Genomic DNA, 17,004 nt, shown 5'->3' on the forward strand with positions numbered 1-17,004 from the left:
CTGGCTGCCTATTGTTGCCACTCCAGCCTTGCATGACACTAATATTTTCCAAAAGTGTTCCTCTGTACTTCTCCTTGTTTAGTTAATTTCCATTCCTGCCCAGTAGCATGCTGTAAAAAGAATAATAATAACTGCTGCCCTACAGCATACGCTTGCCTGGCAGTGAATCTGGTTCAGGAATAGTTCCTCTCTGCTCTCTCTAATATTGAAAACGGCACAAGAACAGTGCCAGTACAAGAATTGAGAAAGAAAGCAGAAATGGCCCAGCACAACCTGTTATGACAGTTTGAGAGTAACACTGCTGTCAAGATATGAAAAGCTAGCAAACATAACTTTTCTATTATGTTGCCCAATACCTATCAACTCATGCCTCTCACAACAGCTGAAATAAAGTGAAAAATAACCGCAGCCACAAAATATTGTTCAAGGACCATGTTATTTTGCGGTTGCTTCATCAATTTCTAGCCATCGTTTAATAAGTGAATTCAACAGAGCTGCTGAAATCATGTATAGAATGAAAATAAAAATATTATTTGTGTTTTGTGTGCAAAGCCATAAATTATGAACGTGAGCACAAACTAAAACAAAATTGTTTTGAATGCACTGAGCTGCGTTCAAATTTAAATCTTAAGAAATTTCAGAAGATATTGTTCATTAAATGTTCCAAAAGTTATAAGCACTGCATCCTTTGTGGAAACAGCTAAATGTTGATGACTATGCCCCTTTTGTCTGATTTATTGGAAATCATTTATAACAGTGATGTATGTCTGTATATTCCTGCTTGAATTATTATCGCAAAACATTAGAGAATTCTAACTCATTAAAATGAATTAATTATGCATGAATGCTTTTGCAGCCTTTGATTTGACGGCGATTATGAGCCCTTCCAAAAGGGTTAGAAAAAGTCTAGAGCTTCGAGGAAAGTTGTAATCAGATTAAAATCATCACAAAATGTAAAAAAACGTCTGTCCAGTTTACTGCCAGCTTTGACAAAGGCATCAAAGAACCCCACTATACTGAACACTGGACTGTAAGAGCAGCTGCAAACACCTGCTTGAAGCAGTGGAGAGTTAAGTATGACACTTCCAGTTGCTATCCCCATATTCCAAAACGGCAGATCTGAAAAGGTCTATACACTGAGGGCAGCTACATGAACACAGGACACTACTTACATATGACGCTCATATTAGATTAGAATATTCCCTGCACTGTTTCCATTCGGAACAAACAGTCAGTTTCTCAATTCTCCCAATTCTCAAAGTTCTTGCAATTACCAATTAACTACATGGTGTGTATTGTCAAACCAAGTGCAACCTGTCATCACACTGTCCGCCTGCAAGCTGCACTAAGGAACTAACAAGAGACGGCAGTGCTTCTGAGCAAGGTCGATTAGCTGCTGTCTAACTGGTTAAAGACCAACAAAATGAATGAAAGTCAAACATTACACACACACTAGATGAAAAGCAAAAGCATGCACCTTCTTTTTGGACTTGAACACGTTGCACTTGAACCCATTGCTACCGCCATCTCGTGCAATGTAGCTGAAGATCTTCAGGTCTTGTGAGTCATGGGAAACATAGAAGATTCTGAAGAGTGCAAAAGATAACACACAGCCATTCAGTATCACACTGGAGTTGGAGGAAAGCTGTTCCACGAAGAATTTTAAATATAACTCTGTCATGAGAATGTTCAAGCTACCATGCTTTTTGCTGGCTCTGCAGCAAAAAACTGGAAAGGTAAAAAAAGACTGGCAAAACAAGCACTGACCTCACACTACAACAATGACAGAATGACACAGATCACAAAATTTGCTAACATAACATTGCAAATCATCTGCCCATGATGTGTTTCACTTTAAATTAAGCACTTGAAACTATTTTCCTACTCTCAAACTACACAAGCACGATGCCCCTTTGACACTACACTTCAGGCATGTAGACGAGCACAAAAGACTAGCACAACTGACCAATCACCAAAGTGGCAGTGGAAAGTGGCAAAGTGCTGATGGCAACATGCAGTGATGTTGCAATCTATCAATGCAAAACGAGAATCTGTAATGACACAAGAGATCAGGCGACAGCAACACATAATATATGCTCACCTGTAGATTGGATGATTCATTATGAGGTACCGGTTGTCATCCCATGCCCACTGATTTTTCTGAAAATGAAACAGGCTTTGTGCTATATAATTATTTTATGACAAAGATAGCTTAAATGAAAAACAACACTGCCACAACACTGAACAGTAGGCCAAGCATACTATTCACACAGCCTAACAATATTTTCTCAGTTATTGAGCAAAACTTTTTCAAAGGTAATAAATAATAAGGTTAAAAAATATAGCACATGATTTGGTGAACTTGTGGCAACTCAATATAAGAACAAATAATTTAATGAGAGAAACAAGCAATGTGGCCTACAATATTATCTATTTAGTAAACCCACATGTAAAGAGCAGTGAATAAGTGGCAAAGCAACACAAGGCAAAACCTCGCATGTATACCCATTGCCAAAAGTTGAGAGTGCTGTGGGTCTTGCTTCCAATCTGGGTGAAGGGGCTCCTACAAGCAGAACTGAAACCCTTACCTTTGGGAGATTTGGAACACTGGAGATGTGTTACAAGCCACACAGTGTGGCTCAGAGGCAAACCCCCTGGGTTCCAGGCTTTTGACAAAGGGTATACATACTTAGGTTTAAGGCTTCAGCGCAAACTTCACAGGACTATCAATAATAAAGTGCTAAAATTCACTCACATGCTTCTTTCGCAGAATGATTTTCACGCCATCAACTGAGATTGTAATTGTCACCTTCTTTTTCTTGATTGACTTAGCTTTGAACTCGTACTGCAAGAAAACAGTTTTTATTGTACCACAATGAATATAACTACGGCTAGTACGCTTTAAAATGGTCTGTCTGGTTGTTTCATGAAAGGAATAAACGACATTTGCATTGGGTATTAAAAATAAAGTTAGGATGTCATAAAAGTGGTTCACAGGAGAAGGTTAACTGGAGAAAAACTGGGGGGTCACCAGAACGGACGCTGGGGCAACTGCTTTACAATCATAATGTAGAAAACAGCACTTGAAATTAAAGACGTCATGCACTTCTCTTTTATTAGCTCGTCGCCTCAAGCGTTTTTTCTTTTCTTTTTAACCGTAAGGCCCGCTAAGTTAAAGACTTAAACAGTGAATACCAGATCAGGCACTTTTCAAGTTAGCTGATCACAGCACCGTTTGCCAAGTCTCGCTTCTGAGTCACAGACGCCCGAAGTTAAAGTGAAGAAAAACAACCACATACAACCAGGCTGAATATACTAATGAACTGTCGCAGACCTTACCCGAATTCTGCGCATAGCTGCAACGATTTCGACTCGGCTGCTGGGTCGAGGAACATCCATGGTGCCAATGTACTGGTAAAGAAAAAAAAAAAAAGCAAACCACATTTAGGCAAGAAAACATGCTGATCAGCTCTTGTTCTGCACTCACGTATTCCGTCGGCTGAAACAGGCGAAATTAAAAACTATGTGACACGCCCCGTGCGAACGAACGAGCAGGAGGCAGACCGGCAATCCCTCAACTCTTTCTTCAGGTTATACAACACGAATGCACTGGCTATGCGCCCGCACCTTATTCTCAGCGATCTTATTGCACTTTATTATCAACGACAGCAGCCAGCTTACCTAAAGTAAGGAAACAGCAAACAGCAAAACGACAAAGTGAAATCAATGGGCACTTACCTTGGCGTTAAATGATATTCCATGTTGGAAAGCTTCTTCGCTGTGCAAGGGAATTCTGCTGTCGTACGCATCATCGCTCACTAAATTATACTGCTTCTTGGATGGCATGATGCTGATGATGTGCACACCATACTTGTCGTTATGACGTCTCAGCCACCGGTACTTGAACAGTTGAAAAGTGGATAGTACACATCACAGGAGAGAGTTGAAAAGCCCTCGCTATCACAAACACACCGAGCAGGTGAAAGCTCCACGAGATGCCCAACGCGCCGGAGCACTGCACATCCAGCCCGGGCGACGGCTTGCTCCTCAGAGCCTCAGATGCTCGAGTCGTATCTCCCAATCTTCGGGCGTCTGAGTTTCGACGCCGTTCCCTTTTTTGCGCGTCTGCGATGCTCACGTTGTACAAGCGTGCGGGTGAAACGTTTCTATCGATGCTTTTGCTCTAACAGCCGGATTATCCAGCACCCGTAATACAGTGGTGCATGGTAGTGCAAAACATTGCAAAGTGCGCCCTGTTCATAATGCATGCAATTTGCAGGAAGTCTTGGTACGTTCGTTTTTCAATACTTCTACAGACCTTACATGACCGTACAGCCGCTGCAGCTTTGTGGCTTTGGCCTATTGAGAACTAGCTTGACTTGCCTCTTTTTATTTGTATTCTTGTCGAATGATGATGATGATGGTCGTCCGTCATTAAATTTTACTATTCTGCTTTTTATGATGCAGTAACGCTCTTCGACGCTTCATAGTGAGAAAAAATAACAAAATATTTGTAAAGGCATATAAAAAAGCTTGTGACTCATTTTCCTTGCAAGGTCTAAAGACCTACACCACGGATGCACCAGGCTGCACTGATCTGCACTGATTTATGATCGAGAGCGACTACTTGCTTACGTTGTTTTATGCTTGCTTTCGTTGTCTATCATAGATTACGGGCTAGATGACCGGGCTGCGCCGAACAGATAATTTTTTTTTTCGAATGACCTGCTCTTCCACGAATGTGGACACGCGCTAACACCAGTAACACTTTCGTCCCGAACGAAGTGAATGCACTCCACTGCGCATTCCGTTCGCATTCTGCACTTTTGGTAATGGCGCCGGCATGCAGCTTTTTCATTTGCTCGTGCCGTTAAATTTAGATGTGTTAAAGAGGCGCTGGTTAAATATACTGTGTGGAGGTATCGACAGCAACGCTCTAGGATCTGTCGGGCTCGCTTAATGGTATGGGCGACTATTATGACATCCTTGAGGTGCGTCGTGATGCCCCCGCAGAAGAGATCAAAAAATGTTACCGGAAGAAAGTGCTACAACTCCATCCCGATAAAAACAGCACCGACGATTCAGAAAAGTTTGTGCGGCTGAACATTGCATGGAAGACACTTCGCGACGAACAGAAGCGCAGAGAGTACGACGCAACTGTACAGCATCGCAGTGCTGCATCAAACCCGCCGATCAGCGAAGAAGTTCGCTTGTCCGAAATGTCTGTGCGTGCAGATGGCATAGCTACGTGGAGTTGCCGCTGTGGTGGCGAGTATGTGTTGCCCGAAACTCCGAGTCAAGAAACTTTGATTGGCTGCGATGCGTGTTCCTTTCACATTTTGGTTCTTGTGTGAGAAGTATTTTAGGCAATCATGTATGTAGTACCCTAAGCAGCGTTGCTTTGTCTGTGGTGCTATTTGCGATCAAACTTGCTGATTCATCTACCTCGCATAAGCCGCTTGAGCGAAGCTGAAGCAGCCAGTTGGGATGCCGTAGTTGCGACGCAATGAATTGTTTCTTATTGGGCCTCGGATGTGATACGTTGCATTGAATGCCCGTGATGAACACGTGTCATTTTGGTGGGAAGGATGATGCGGCGTGCCGACAGCAACCTCACATCTGTTTCTCGTTGCGGGTCGCGGTCCTTATGGCGCTTTCATGCTTATTTGGGTATGCGCAGGCTTAGTATTGCGCAACCAGTCACGGCGTCTCAGCTTGTTATTGCTACTTGGCCTTCCATCAAATTAAACATCTGATCTTGACCATCTTATTCCACGCTGCAAACAGCTGCAGGCAATTGTGCGATTTCGCAGCTCATACTAGCTGCGCTTTCCAAAAGATTTCACACGCAACATTCATGTTTCCTCCTCAAGTTTACTCGGAGCTGAATATGTGCCAACTTCTTGTGCTTTTCCAAACTCATCAAAAGGAAGCGTTTTAATACTAAACCTAATCTTTGCAGCATTGCTGTGCAACTACCTTTTATGCTAATCAGTATCCACCGCATGAAAGGGAGGACAACAGTCTGTCTCACACCGAGCCAGAATGGCCTCATGGCAACCAAAACATCATTGGTATGCAGAGTAAAAATTTTGAAATGAGCCATACGATCTACAAACTAGACACTCAGTGCCACAAAACGCGCTTAGCTGAATTCGTCTAAGAGAAATGACACCTGCTTTTCACTAGCTTAGCCCATCCAAATCCACTAGGGGGTTAACACGGTCACCCTTGCAGCTGCATTCTTGTGCACACCAAGCCAATTATGAGACACTCGTTGCTCACAGTCCATGTACAATGGAGAGCACATGTATTGCATGCCACATAATTTCACGGGAATAAAAGGGTACTGAAAGCAGTTCACCTTTACAAGGCACTGTGCTTTAATCAAAAAGCAGCATTCTCACCAAAACAGCTCCTACAAGGCAGTAATATAGCAGTCACTAGTCAACTTCCCAAGCAAGATGAGCGTTAGTAGCCATTTTTTGGAATGGATCCCAGAGAATGTACTACACTACCATTATTTTAAAATGATGGCAGTGCACACTTTACAGCAAACATCGCGCATTTAAGTCTACCGACACAATGATCCATGTTTTCAGTGACAAGTCTTTTGCTGCTGAAGCAGAGAACCAGAAAATAATCTTTGCCAAGGACAATATTGGGTGGAGTTGCTAGTCTCTTTAAGAGGAGCCTAAATGAGCTTTCTTGCCACTTCTTATTTAATCCTTGTAAATATCAGAAGCCTATGCAGCGAGCATCAGTAGACTGCACTTCAGCCACGTAGCTTCACTTAGCTAGACTTGCAACGCACACTGCTGAGCAGCAGCACCAGACTAGCATAGGAATGCGAAGAGAGCTCGTACCACCTGGTGTGTGTTGCAAGTCATATCGAGTGCAATTGTACAGGTGTGGCCAAAATATTATGGAGCACACTTCTGGTGCTTGGAATTTCCATACATGTTCCGTAGGCAATATACGACGGTTACTAGAGTCCATACAAGAGTGCACTAGCGGCATGTGTTAACGTATGTATAAGGTAATTCCCAATATTCACTAGGTTATGCGCGAGAAAAATTTTTATCGCCGAGATGTGCTTCATATTATTATGGCCGGAACTTTACACACAGCCTGGTGTTCATTTGTGGATTTCATTCACTTGTGTATTTCCAGTGCAACAAATTAGCTGGCATATGCTGTTACACTGTTGTACTTACATTTGCTCTCCTTCGGTCTTCTTCCATTGATGCCTATGAAATGGTTAATTCTGCAGGCAACATAGATTGTGGCTAGACTGCATAACTGCCAGTCACTGGGCTACCCAAAGTAATTGCCTTCTTCACTATATTTGCAACACTTGTTTCAGTTGTGGTTGCAGTCTTTGAACACAGATGGCACAGTGCCTTTACAAGTCACCACCTTTTCCTTTCAGAAATATTTTTCTTTAACTGCTGTCTGCATAACTGGGGTGCCCAGTTGTCACACCAGATAAGAGTGCACCACTTCTTTCCAAAGCGATGTTGGCAAGAAACTGCGACAAGCCAACTACCTTCTATTTTTTGTCTAATTCAAATGGGGCACGTAACAGTAAGGCATTGTAATGAGTGGTCACTACTGCATAAACAATACAAGCAGCACGAGAACATGACATCGGATATTGTTGGGACTTGCTGCAATCAGAAGTGTGTGACTGCCAAAAGGCAGCACAAGCTTATTGCTAGCGCAGCGCAAGGAACCTGGTCTTTACTCGGACGACATGTACATCTGACATCACTTTTTGAACCAATGCAAGTGAAGGTATGCAACCTGCAAAGAGCACCACTTACTGCATGTAAAATGAGGATTTGTTTCTAATAACAGACAACACCCCCATTCTGTATCAATTCAAACCGCTAACATTTTTTGCAGTGAGCATGAGCAACAGTTGGTTTTATTAATAAGCCTCAGGTTATAATACTCGGCATTTACAGCATGACGAAAGAAATCAGTTCCTAATGTTGACAAGTACACAGCGACAAGGGTATTGCTAGGAAGACATGCTTGGCAGGGGGGCATATACTGCAGCTTTTGGAATGCCAAGACAGCATCAGCTAGGCTTGATGCGACTGTGACGAGTATTTCATGTAGCACATTAAAATGCATGCAGACACAGACACTATGATGCCAATGCATTTGTTTGCCAATCTGTGCATCCTGTGTGCATGTCTGAATACACCACATGCAAATCGGACCCCATTCAAACAGTGCCAGTCTGAGCTCCTCAGGACTACTGTGAGCAACGAAAGCCGCCAAACTGACTCTCATTCCAGTGGGCACTGAAAAGTGCAGAGGTGGCACTGGCTGTGTATGCATTGTGAATTCTTTGCAAATGTAAGACACAAATTTAAGTATGCCCCGTCAATTAGAATTTTTTAGAGTGTAAGCCCTACTACTTGGGGTACAACTTCGGATTTTGCCTCGCTGGGTCTAGTATCTTGAGCTGGGTCCCAATGACCTTGAGTGAACAGATACAGTGCTTTCATCTCCTCAAACACCAACTTCAACAAAAAATATTTCAGAATGAAAAGGCCGTGTGAAAGACGCTATCAAGTCTACTCTGAAGACGAAGTGTGAGCATCCTGCCGTTCAAACTGTATACAACCTTGCTAAACCATGCAAATCCATGCTTAAAAGAGCTTTTACTCGAATAACTAGGTTCAAGCCATGCTTAAACCCCCAGCATTCTATTCTTTAATTTTATTGTGAAAGCAATACTACGTCATGTTTCGGCCAGTCGCATAGTACATGGTAAGTCTCGAATGACCTTGAAGAGCCGCGAGGAAAAATGCTCGGTCACCTGCAGCTAATGCTTTCGCTCCATATTCGGTTCAGCAGTGTTGAACCCTTCTCTTTTTTCTTTTTACCGTTCAACATTGCCAACAATGGTGGCGTTGAAAGATGTGAACACTTGGTCTAAAGCTGGTAAAAAATTATGAGAACAAGTACCCCAGCGCAGCAATTAAAGACAGAGGTCCAGCTGCTGAATGAACCATTGCACAAGCGTTTATGCAGTATGTGTACAATTTGCAAAAAAAAGTCACTGTCCAAAACATCTACCCTTCACTTTAATTTACCGCAACCATTTTCATGTAGCCTACCGCGAAGTCCCTGATAGTTCATATTGCACTACCACTACCACTGCCTAACACTTGGCACCACTGTCCACATTTTATGCATACTTGGCAAATACAACCACAATTTAGAGACTACAGTTCTTTGGAGCTAATGTTCACCACTTCTCTAACAGAAGTTACTAGTTAAGTAAAACCTCATGAAAACATGCTCATTTCAAGAGGCAGTTTCGAGTAGGACAACTGTGCTGGCTTCCCTTAGATGTCATGCATTTGGTGCCTGCTTGCAACATAGCAGATTAATGCAGATGTCTAGTTTGCACATAATGTATACACGCCAGCATCAAAATCACAGTAGTACTTGGATAACAATATGGTGCAGCATGCAACGAGCATTCTTGCAGATGCTGGCATGCCAGGAGCTCCTTCGAGACTTCAGGCACCAGTATCCAGCGGTTTGGCCCTAGCCATGATGTGCCCAGCCTTCTTGCGGTGTCGCATTATTAGCATTATTGTGTGCTCTCTGCAACCAGTGCTTCCCAAGTGATACCACTTCCCAAAGCGTCTTGCATTCGCAATGTTCCGATGTTGACCGCCGACGGCATTCGCATAAGATTTGCAGCAAGAAGGCACTAGTAGAAACTGTCATCTTCTGCATGTTCAGAGGCACAGACGTAAGCACTTTGAGACCTCTCTAGAGCAGTCTAACAGTGGCATTTTCTCTCTCTCATTGGGGAAATGTCACCCAATGCATACTTTGCCTGTTCACTCAGCCCTGGCTGGGGCCTAGTGCAGAAATTGGGACCCCCGCCCTGCATGAATGAAAGTAAATTTCCACAAGTGCCTTCCTTTACGAACAGGTACATTTTTTTAGCAGGTAAATGGATAGATTCGTTTTCGGTTAGAGCGTACTGCTCTTTTGCACATGTTTTTGGCAGCCACGCAAAGTACACCTTAACGAGGTTTTACTCAAGTATGTGTGGTGAATCAAGTTGACACAATACCAGTTTGGCACAATATCATGTTACTGTTACTGGACTACTAAAAACACCACAAGCTGCATGGTTACCAGAGCAGCACGAAATGTTGGGCAGTGCTGAAGCAGGCATGCCTTCATGTGATACGAGGACAAACTGCTGTGGTTTTCCCTCATACCAACAATGCATCAGCTTTGCACACCAACTACAACTGTACTACAGTAGAAATGCAAGTTTAAAGGCTAGTAATAAACAGTTCTTGTTCCAGATATGACAATGTCAACATGGCACCTGTGTAAAGAGGAAGCATAAGAATGCAGTGATGTTCCATGCCACATGCAAAAATTCCATTAATTATGAGTCTTTTTCACTGCTGCAGTTTTTCAAATACAACAATGTGAAAAAAGTTTCCAAATTTTCCTAAAACCTATGCCCAATTCTGCACCTAAATTTCTGTGAATAGAACATCACTAAGAAAGCATGGGTATGGCAAATAAGAAACAAGTGGCAAGGTGTCTTTATCAGCAAAAGGTAGCTTAGAAGCTACAACTAGGTTGCAGCTAGTATCTGATAGCCGGCACTGAAACTGTTTAAGCTATCCAAAGGGTAACTTTTACAGCAACTGCATTCCACTACAGCAGTCAAGGCACTTGCACAAGCATGACAACGAACCAGCCAGCACGTTTATTGAGTCAACATGCGGCACGCAACAGTGACACAAAATGAAGACAAAGGATTGGAGAGGGATGTATGTACTAATGGCAATTAAAAAAGCAGTGCAAGATGATCAAACAGAGAATAGGAGCATGTTACACAACCACTGTCCTGTGTAAGTGCTTGCCCCTGAATGCTCCTGTTCTTTACATATTCGTGGTCTTGCATTGTTTTTCTAAACCTGTACCGATACATACAACTCGCAGGAGTTCCAATGTACAATTGGCTGCAAAAGTGTATGGAACCCGGGCGCCATGAAAAAGTTGGTACGGATAAGCTTAGCAGCTTAAAGGGGTCCTGCAACATGATTTGAGTGCATTGATTTGCTTGCTTGTTGCGATTGTCGAGTTATGAGAACGCTATTACCGCCTGTCGTAACATACATATTTTGTTATTTAATATTTTAATTTGCTTGAGAACCAAAATCATGGTACTGATGGTACTGATGTATATGACGTCAACTGGTGGGTGTTTGACGATTGCATAAACAGCAAATGCACTGCATATTGTGTCCATTGGAAAACATTTCTTATGTCACATATTTTATATTAAGTCAATGAATCCAATATGTTTGCTTTAAACAAAGGCACTGCAAAGCAAGAGACTCAAAAAGCACCAACAGAGGCTCTGGCTGCTACTTGGCATCAAAGACTTTGATGACCTATACACGTGGACAGCAACCTGTGGCTATGCAGCCAAAGTTACGCAGGAAACAATTGAACGACCTCGCCACTCGCTTCTCGCTGGTGCAAGATGCCTGCAGATAGAAAGGGGCAGGCGAGGAATGGGCTCACGCAATGGCACAACAGCTGGGGGTGCAGTCACAATGGAACATCTCCTTCCCCTGCCTGCTCCTGGTCTCTTTGTTCCTCATTCTATTTCTGCGAGGCGCCCACGCAGTCTTAGCCAAGGAATAGAGGTCATCAAATTTAGCAAAAACATGTTACAGCGAACAGGAAACCATGAGAAGCCATCTTCTGCGATGTTGTAGTGACGTGCATAATTATGTAGGCTGTTTCGATTCGTCCTACTGCGTGTCGTCATTGGGTGTGTGAAATGGAAAGCGAAAGGCCGGGAAAATTGAGTTGAGGGCAATCTTTGGTTCACCTACCTGTATTTTGAAAACTCATTCCAACGCCAGTCCTAGTGCATCGACTCCTGTAATTCTTATTGATTCGGGTATCTGCGCGCCTTAAATAATTCGTCTAAGAGCATAGCGGACAAGCGTTGCAGGGTTTCTTTACATCATCAGTGTGAGCTGGCTGGTACCAACCACCGGAAGGTGTGGAATTGTAGAAGGCTCCATCCAACACAGCCACCTCATAACTGTTCATATCTAGACCAGAAACATAACTGGCAGCTATGCCAAGCCATAAGCACTGGTGGTGTGGCATGGATGCCTAAACGGCTCACCAACAAATTTAAAGCCTACGCTATGGCCGACTGCTACCCCTCCCCAACCCAAAGTAGATTGCACTTCATTGCTCTCCGATCGCCGCCACTTCCTCCAGGCTCGCTCTCTGGCTTTGGAGTGGCTTCGGTGCTTCATTTCCTCACCGTTTGTCTCAACATTACGACATGTGGCTCACATTGAAAAATTACTATTCTTGGTAGTGCAAACAAATGCAGGAAAAATAAGGGGCTTCGTTATAAGAAGACAGCCAGAAGCCACTGACAAAGTGGCTGTTGGCTCCCTTCTTACATTCTTTATAATGCAAGGCCTGAGTGCAGCTGTCCAGGTGATTTGAACCATTTGCGATTGCATATGGAACTCGCAGTTCCGAACAGTGGTGGTGCCTCCGCTTTACTGTAGTGTTAGCAGCCGTCTCAGCAGTAGAGGGAGCATGACAGATAAAACCAATCTTGCCCTACCCTCCTCTAGTTTCTTCCTTTCGCCCCTCAACCTACTCCACTTTTCTCATGCTTTCGATGTACCCTTCTCCTTCACTTTTCTCCTTGCCGAGCTCAGAGCGCATTTTTTTTTTTACATTCTTTGTGGTCTCACATTTACCAAGCCTGTTACGCTACTGAGGCCACCATCGCTCAAGCCATGAACAGGTGTCTAGAGGTAGGATTTCCTTGCATACATTCCTCGGGCTTTCATCACACACGCATTTCTTTATTGCCAATGTTTGCATCCAGAAATTGTAAAATGCAGCTGCCATTATGTATGCAATGCCCACTTCTAAATTCTTGGCTGCATGAGCAAGTAATGAAGTAATTTTTCATGGCATTCATGTTCTAAAGACTTTTGCAGCTATCTGTACAGTGAAAAGCAAAATAAATCGCGTTACAAATACAGCAGTCATGCTGCAAATAAACAGCAGTGTAAAGGGATGGAAAAGCACTATATACAGAGTAAAACAAAAATAACAGTGAATATTTATGTTCTGTCTGGGGTATGGGTGCTCAAATGCACAGTGTGATGGTTGCCGAGGGTGACGAGACGCATGATTGATTCATTTTCACACCAACTCCAGCACCTAAAATTTCGGAACAGAGTTAAGCCAGATGAGAAACAATTCAGTGTCAGGAAGTAGATGAGCAGTTTACATACCTTGATAGTTCCTTGACTGTTAGCAGCTACTACCACACTGGATCCCTTAAATAAAACGCATTTTATGTTTAGTATGTAACAAACAGGTACTCACAGCAAAACTCACCATTCTCCAGCACACTGCACTGACAAACTCGTTACTGTCTTCTTCTTTCTTGTCCTTTTCCTTCAAGAAACAAAAGCAAAGAAAGGAGCATAAGCCAAATGTACCACACCTCCCCCACCTCAGGGTGGGATCTGTACTCACCAAGATGTTCCGTACCACGTCAAACCTGAACTTCAGCACTTGCTTGGACAGCCCTTTGTAGTAAATGTACAGAGCATTGTTTTCACTTCCTGCAGCACATGAAGAGAAAAATTCGATAATGACATGCTGCAGCTGCAAAACTGTGACAAATACTGGTGTCAATAGCTTTGTTTCTCACACACACGCAAAAAGACCTATTGCTTCCCACGATTCATTTCCTTCACAGCTGTTACACCCAATTCAACATTTCAATAATTTCCCAAAGATACATACGTAGCCCAACATACATTTCTGGCCAGGACAGTTACTTCATAACAGAACAAAAAAAAAAAAAATGGCTTAGAATTCTCAAATGCTCTAAGGCGATTCGGCTTTCATGTTCAGCTTTATGGTTGCCATCGAATGCTTGAATGATCAGCAATATAACTGCAGTTTATTTACAACGTTTTGCTACACAGAATGGCATTTTTCATCCGCTGTGGGTCCATAAATACCAAGGCATAATTATAAACTCTTTGGCAACTAGCTACCCTCGTCCTCCGACCTTAAAGGCTGCACATTGCTACTCCAAAAGAGGTCCAGCAATGAAGTATTCCCAACACAGACTACAAGCGAGGGGAGAATGGAGGAGTACTTGATGGCCATGTGCTACAGTACTAGCTCTCTTCTTTTGCTCACTGTGCAGGATGCTCCACACTGAGATTGAGGCATTCACAACAAAACATATCGAGGCGTTCACAACAAAACATATCCTAAGGTTGGAGGACAACTGATGGTATATTTCCAGAACAAGCATCTAACAAAACTGGCCTTTTTTAGAGAAAATTAGTGAAAATATTTACTTGTAAGCATTTATTCAATTTTCTGGATTGATCCAAACACAAAAAAAAATTCTCTAGCGTATACTTTAGCAGGTACATAAGACACTGTGAGCACCATCTTTACATCATGCTGAAATGTGTTAGCTTACATGCAGGAATGACTCCTACATACCACCGTTTTATTGTTTATTTTTTCTGCAGTAGAACATTGTTAAAATGAAAAGTAAAGAAGCCTGTAAGTCCTCTGTAACAGCTGTGGGTAACCTTGGGCCCAGGTCACGTCTCAATGGGCTTCTTGTCACCATGTAGACTACAGAGGACAGCATAGTTGGTGTTTAGTGTGCCGCTGACTTGCATTGAGTGAGCCTTCAAAAAACAGACTGAGTGCCCTCAATGTGGCCGATAAAGATACACTAACTGAACACGACAGCTATGCCAATGCACATGTTTTTTTTTTCTCCTGGCACATAGAAAATCAGCCCTAGCCCTGGACGAATAATGTCAAAGAGGTCAGAGTGAGACTCATTCAACATACTTAGCCCTGTTTTCTTAGTGCTGAAGCAATACGCACTGAAGTAAGAAAGCACAGGGGAAATTCTGTTGTGTTCACCCATTTTGGCGTGCTCTCCCACATGACGCATAAACCAGTGTCTAGTGGAGAATGAGTATGCCAGACCAAATGCTACCAAAGAAACAGTTTACAGCTTATAATTTGATAAAGGCTGCCTCAAAAGCATTTCATCTTAGACTTCTTTCTTGTTCTTTTGCGATGTATGTTGCTGCTTGCTTGTTTAAGATTTTATACAGCACGCTTGAGCCTACCTAACCACAGATGCAACCGCTTTGATCAAGCCACATTCTGTTCAAAAGATTATGCTTTCGTTTTCCACTGTTGTCAGCAATCGTAACCTTGTGAAATCACTGGCTTATTGGCTCCCTAAGGTGGGCACGCTGCAGAAACTGAAAATATGCGAACTAGATGATGGCACCCGAGTACTTCATGTATTGCGCATTTAGTGCAATTCTCGACAGGGCCAGTTGAACGCAAAAGAATGTAAATCTGCCGCTCTCGAATAATATGAACAATGTGAGGGCATTTGTTAGGTTTTCCTTGGAGTCAATGTAAAAAAATATATATAAATATATGCTCAAGGTGGACACTTTGCATGCACTGATCGGTTAAGATAAACTTTAAGAGCAGACTCCACCCCATCCATGCAGCTTTGCTTGAGCGCCCACACTGCACTTTTGAGGAAAAAAAGTAACAAAAATTGAAGTTTTACGGTGCAAGCCATGTCCATAGACGAAGCACTGGCATTGGAAATGTGCTTCTGCAAAGGCAGTAGTGCTGCTGCCCTCCTCGCAGAAACTGTGCCCTTTGTCCCCTCATTAGGTTCATGTAGCTGGCTGAATAGGGCAAAATAAAATCCTCCAACATGCAAAGATCCTTGCACACCTCCTTCTGGAGATGACAGTTTGTACTCGCTCATGTGTTTGCTCTCTCCTACTGGCGCCTTGTGACAATGCCGACTGACACTGGGCAAGTACTGCTTTGTTATCCTTGCTTTAGCTTGCACCTAGAATAGCCGTGCTGGTTCACATTCATGATCTCTGCTAGGGAGGAAGCACAGCATTAAAGAAGAAAAAAAAAAAAATAGACAATCATGTGTCTCGTATACAGGCCTCCATCATGTGCACCCACCAGTGCACCTAAAAATGGCGAAGAAAAAAAAAAGCAGCAGCAGAGAAATGTGAAGAGAACAAATGTTGAAAAGAAAACAGGCAATGCAGCTTCCTAGTGGGGATCACATTATTGCATCGTCATGACAGTGCCGCCACCTCAGACCATGCCTTACGTCGTCACATCACCTCATGGTGTGCACCGTTTCGCTTTCATGTGCGTTGTGTATGCCACGTTGCCATCATGGCCAGTCGGCTACAGGGAAGAAGCTGCTCAAGCCTTGTGAGAAGGCTGATGTACTAAGTCCATGCCAGCAGGCTTTCAAAGATGGAAATAGCTTGCAAGTTTGCTATCACGACAAGTATCGCGACACCTCCTGTGAAAGATGCAGCGTGGGTCGCTGATGCGTTGGGGGACGGCAAGTTTCAGCCAAAGCCAAAGAGGATAATGCTCAAGTTTCCCAAAATTTGAGCTAGTGACCTGTGATATAGCCGATGCTTGCCTGGATATGTTAGTCCAGTTTTTATAACAGAGTAAGGGCACAGAAGGGTTTATCAGAAAGATGAGCGACGCGTCAGCTTTTGTCACAACCATCCCATTTTCATGACAAACAAAAAAAAATAACAGAATGAAAAATAACAGAGTGCATTATCTATTGCGTGTAAGCAAAGGGTAGAATGCCATCAGTAGATGTCTAAACTCCAGTTATTTTTTCTTACGAGGCCATTTCACTTATTTTCTCAAATTTAATAGTATTTGGACACCCTGCATGTTCATGCACAAATTTTGGATGTTCTTCTGATAAGAGGAACAATTTTCATGGTGCCTTAAAGTTAGCTTTAAGGGGAGGTAACTTACATTAGGCAACGGCAATTATGTGAACAGTGCATCTGCCGT

At 43.0% G+C, this 17,004-nt stretch overlaps 2 protein-coding genes across 3 annotated transcripts in view; both read right to left on the minus strand.

The window, feature by feature from the left end:
• Window positions 1-4,376, minus strand: part of LOC146202403 (carboxyl-terminal PDZ ligand of neuronal nitric oxide synthase protein-like) — a 50,274-nt gene extending 45,898 nt beyond the window's left edge. Inside the window, exons 1-5 of the mRNA XM_084588151.1 lie at window positions 3,739-4,376; window positions 3,340-3,411; window positions 2,756-2,845; window positions 2,102-2,160; window positions 1,478-1,586 (exon numbers count right to left, since the gene is read on the minus strand). Of these exons, the coding sequence (XP_084444277.1) occupies window positions 1,478-1,586; window positions 2,102-2,160; window positions 2,756-2,845; window positions 3,340-3,411; window positions 3,739-3,846 (438 nt within the window). The 5' untranslated portion in view covers window positions 3,847-4,376. The remainder of the gene's footprint in view (window positions 1-1,477; window positions 1,587-2,101; window positions 2,161-2,755; window positions 2,846-3,339; window positions 3,412-3,738) is intronic.
• An 8,398-nt stretch (window positions 4,377-12,774) lies between these two features.
• Window positions 12,775-17,004, minus strand: part of LOC146202404 (E3 ubiquitin-protein ligase COP1-like) — a 49,720-nt gene continuing 45,490 nt past the window's right edge. Inside the window, exons 18-21 of one of the 2 annotated variants that reach the window (XM_084588153.1) lie at window positions 13,621-13,694; window positions 13,465-13,524; window positions 13,359-13,403; window positions 12,775-13,284 (exon numbers count right to left, since the gene is read on the minus strand). In XM_084588153.1, the coding sequence (XP_084444279.1) occupies window positions 13,267-13,284; window positions 13,359-13,403; window positions 13,465-13,524; window positions 13,621-13,694 (197 nt within the window). In that variant the 3' untranslated portion in view covers window positions 12,775-13,266. Of the gene's footprint in view, window positions 13,285-13,358; window positions 13,404-13,464; window positions 13,525-13,605; window positions 13,695-17,004 lie in introns of both variants that reach the window. The other variant, XM_084588152.1, reaches the window with a different exon arrangement.

The sequence above is a fragment of the Amblyomma maculatum genome, chromosome 1 (genome assembly GCF_055883805.1).
Source record: "Amblyomma maculatum isolate TAMU_Amacu chromosome 1, ASM5588380v1, whole genome shotgun sequence".
Taxonomy (NCBI): Eukaryota; Metazoa; Arthropoda; class Arachnida; order Ixodida; family Ixodidae; genus Amblyomma; species Amblyomma maculatum.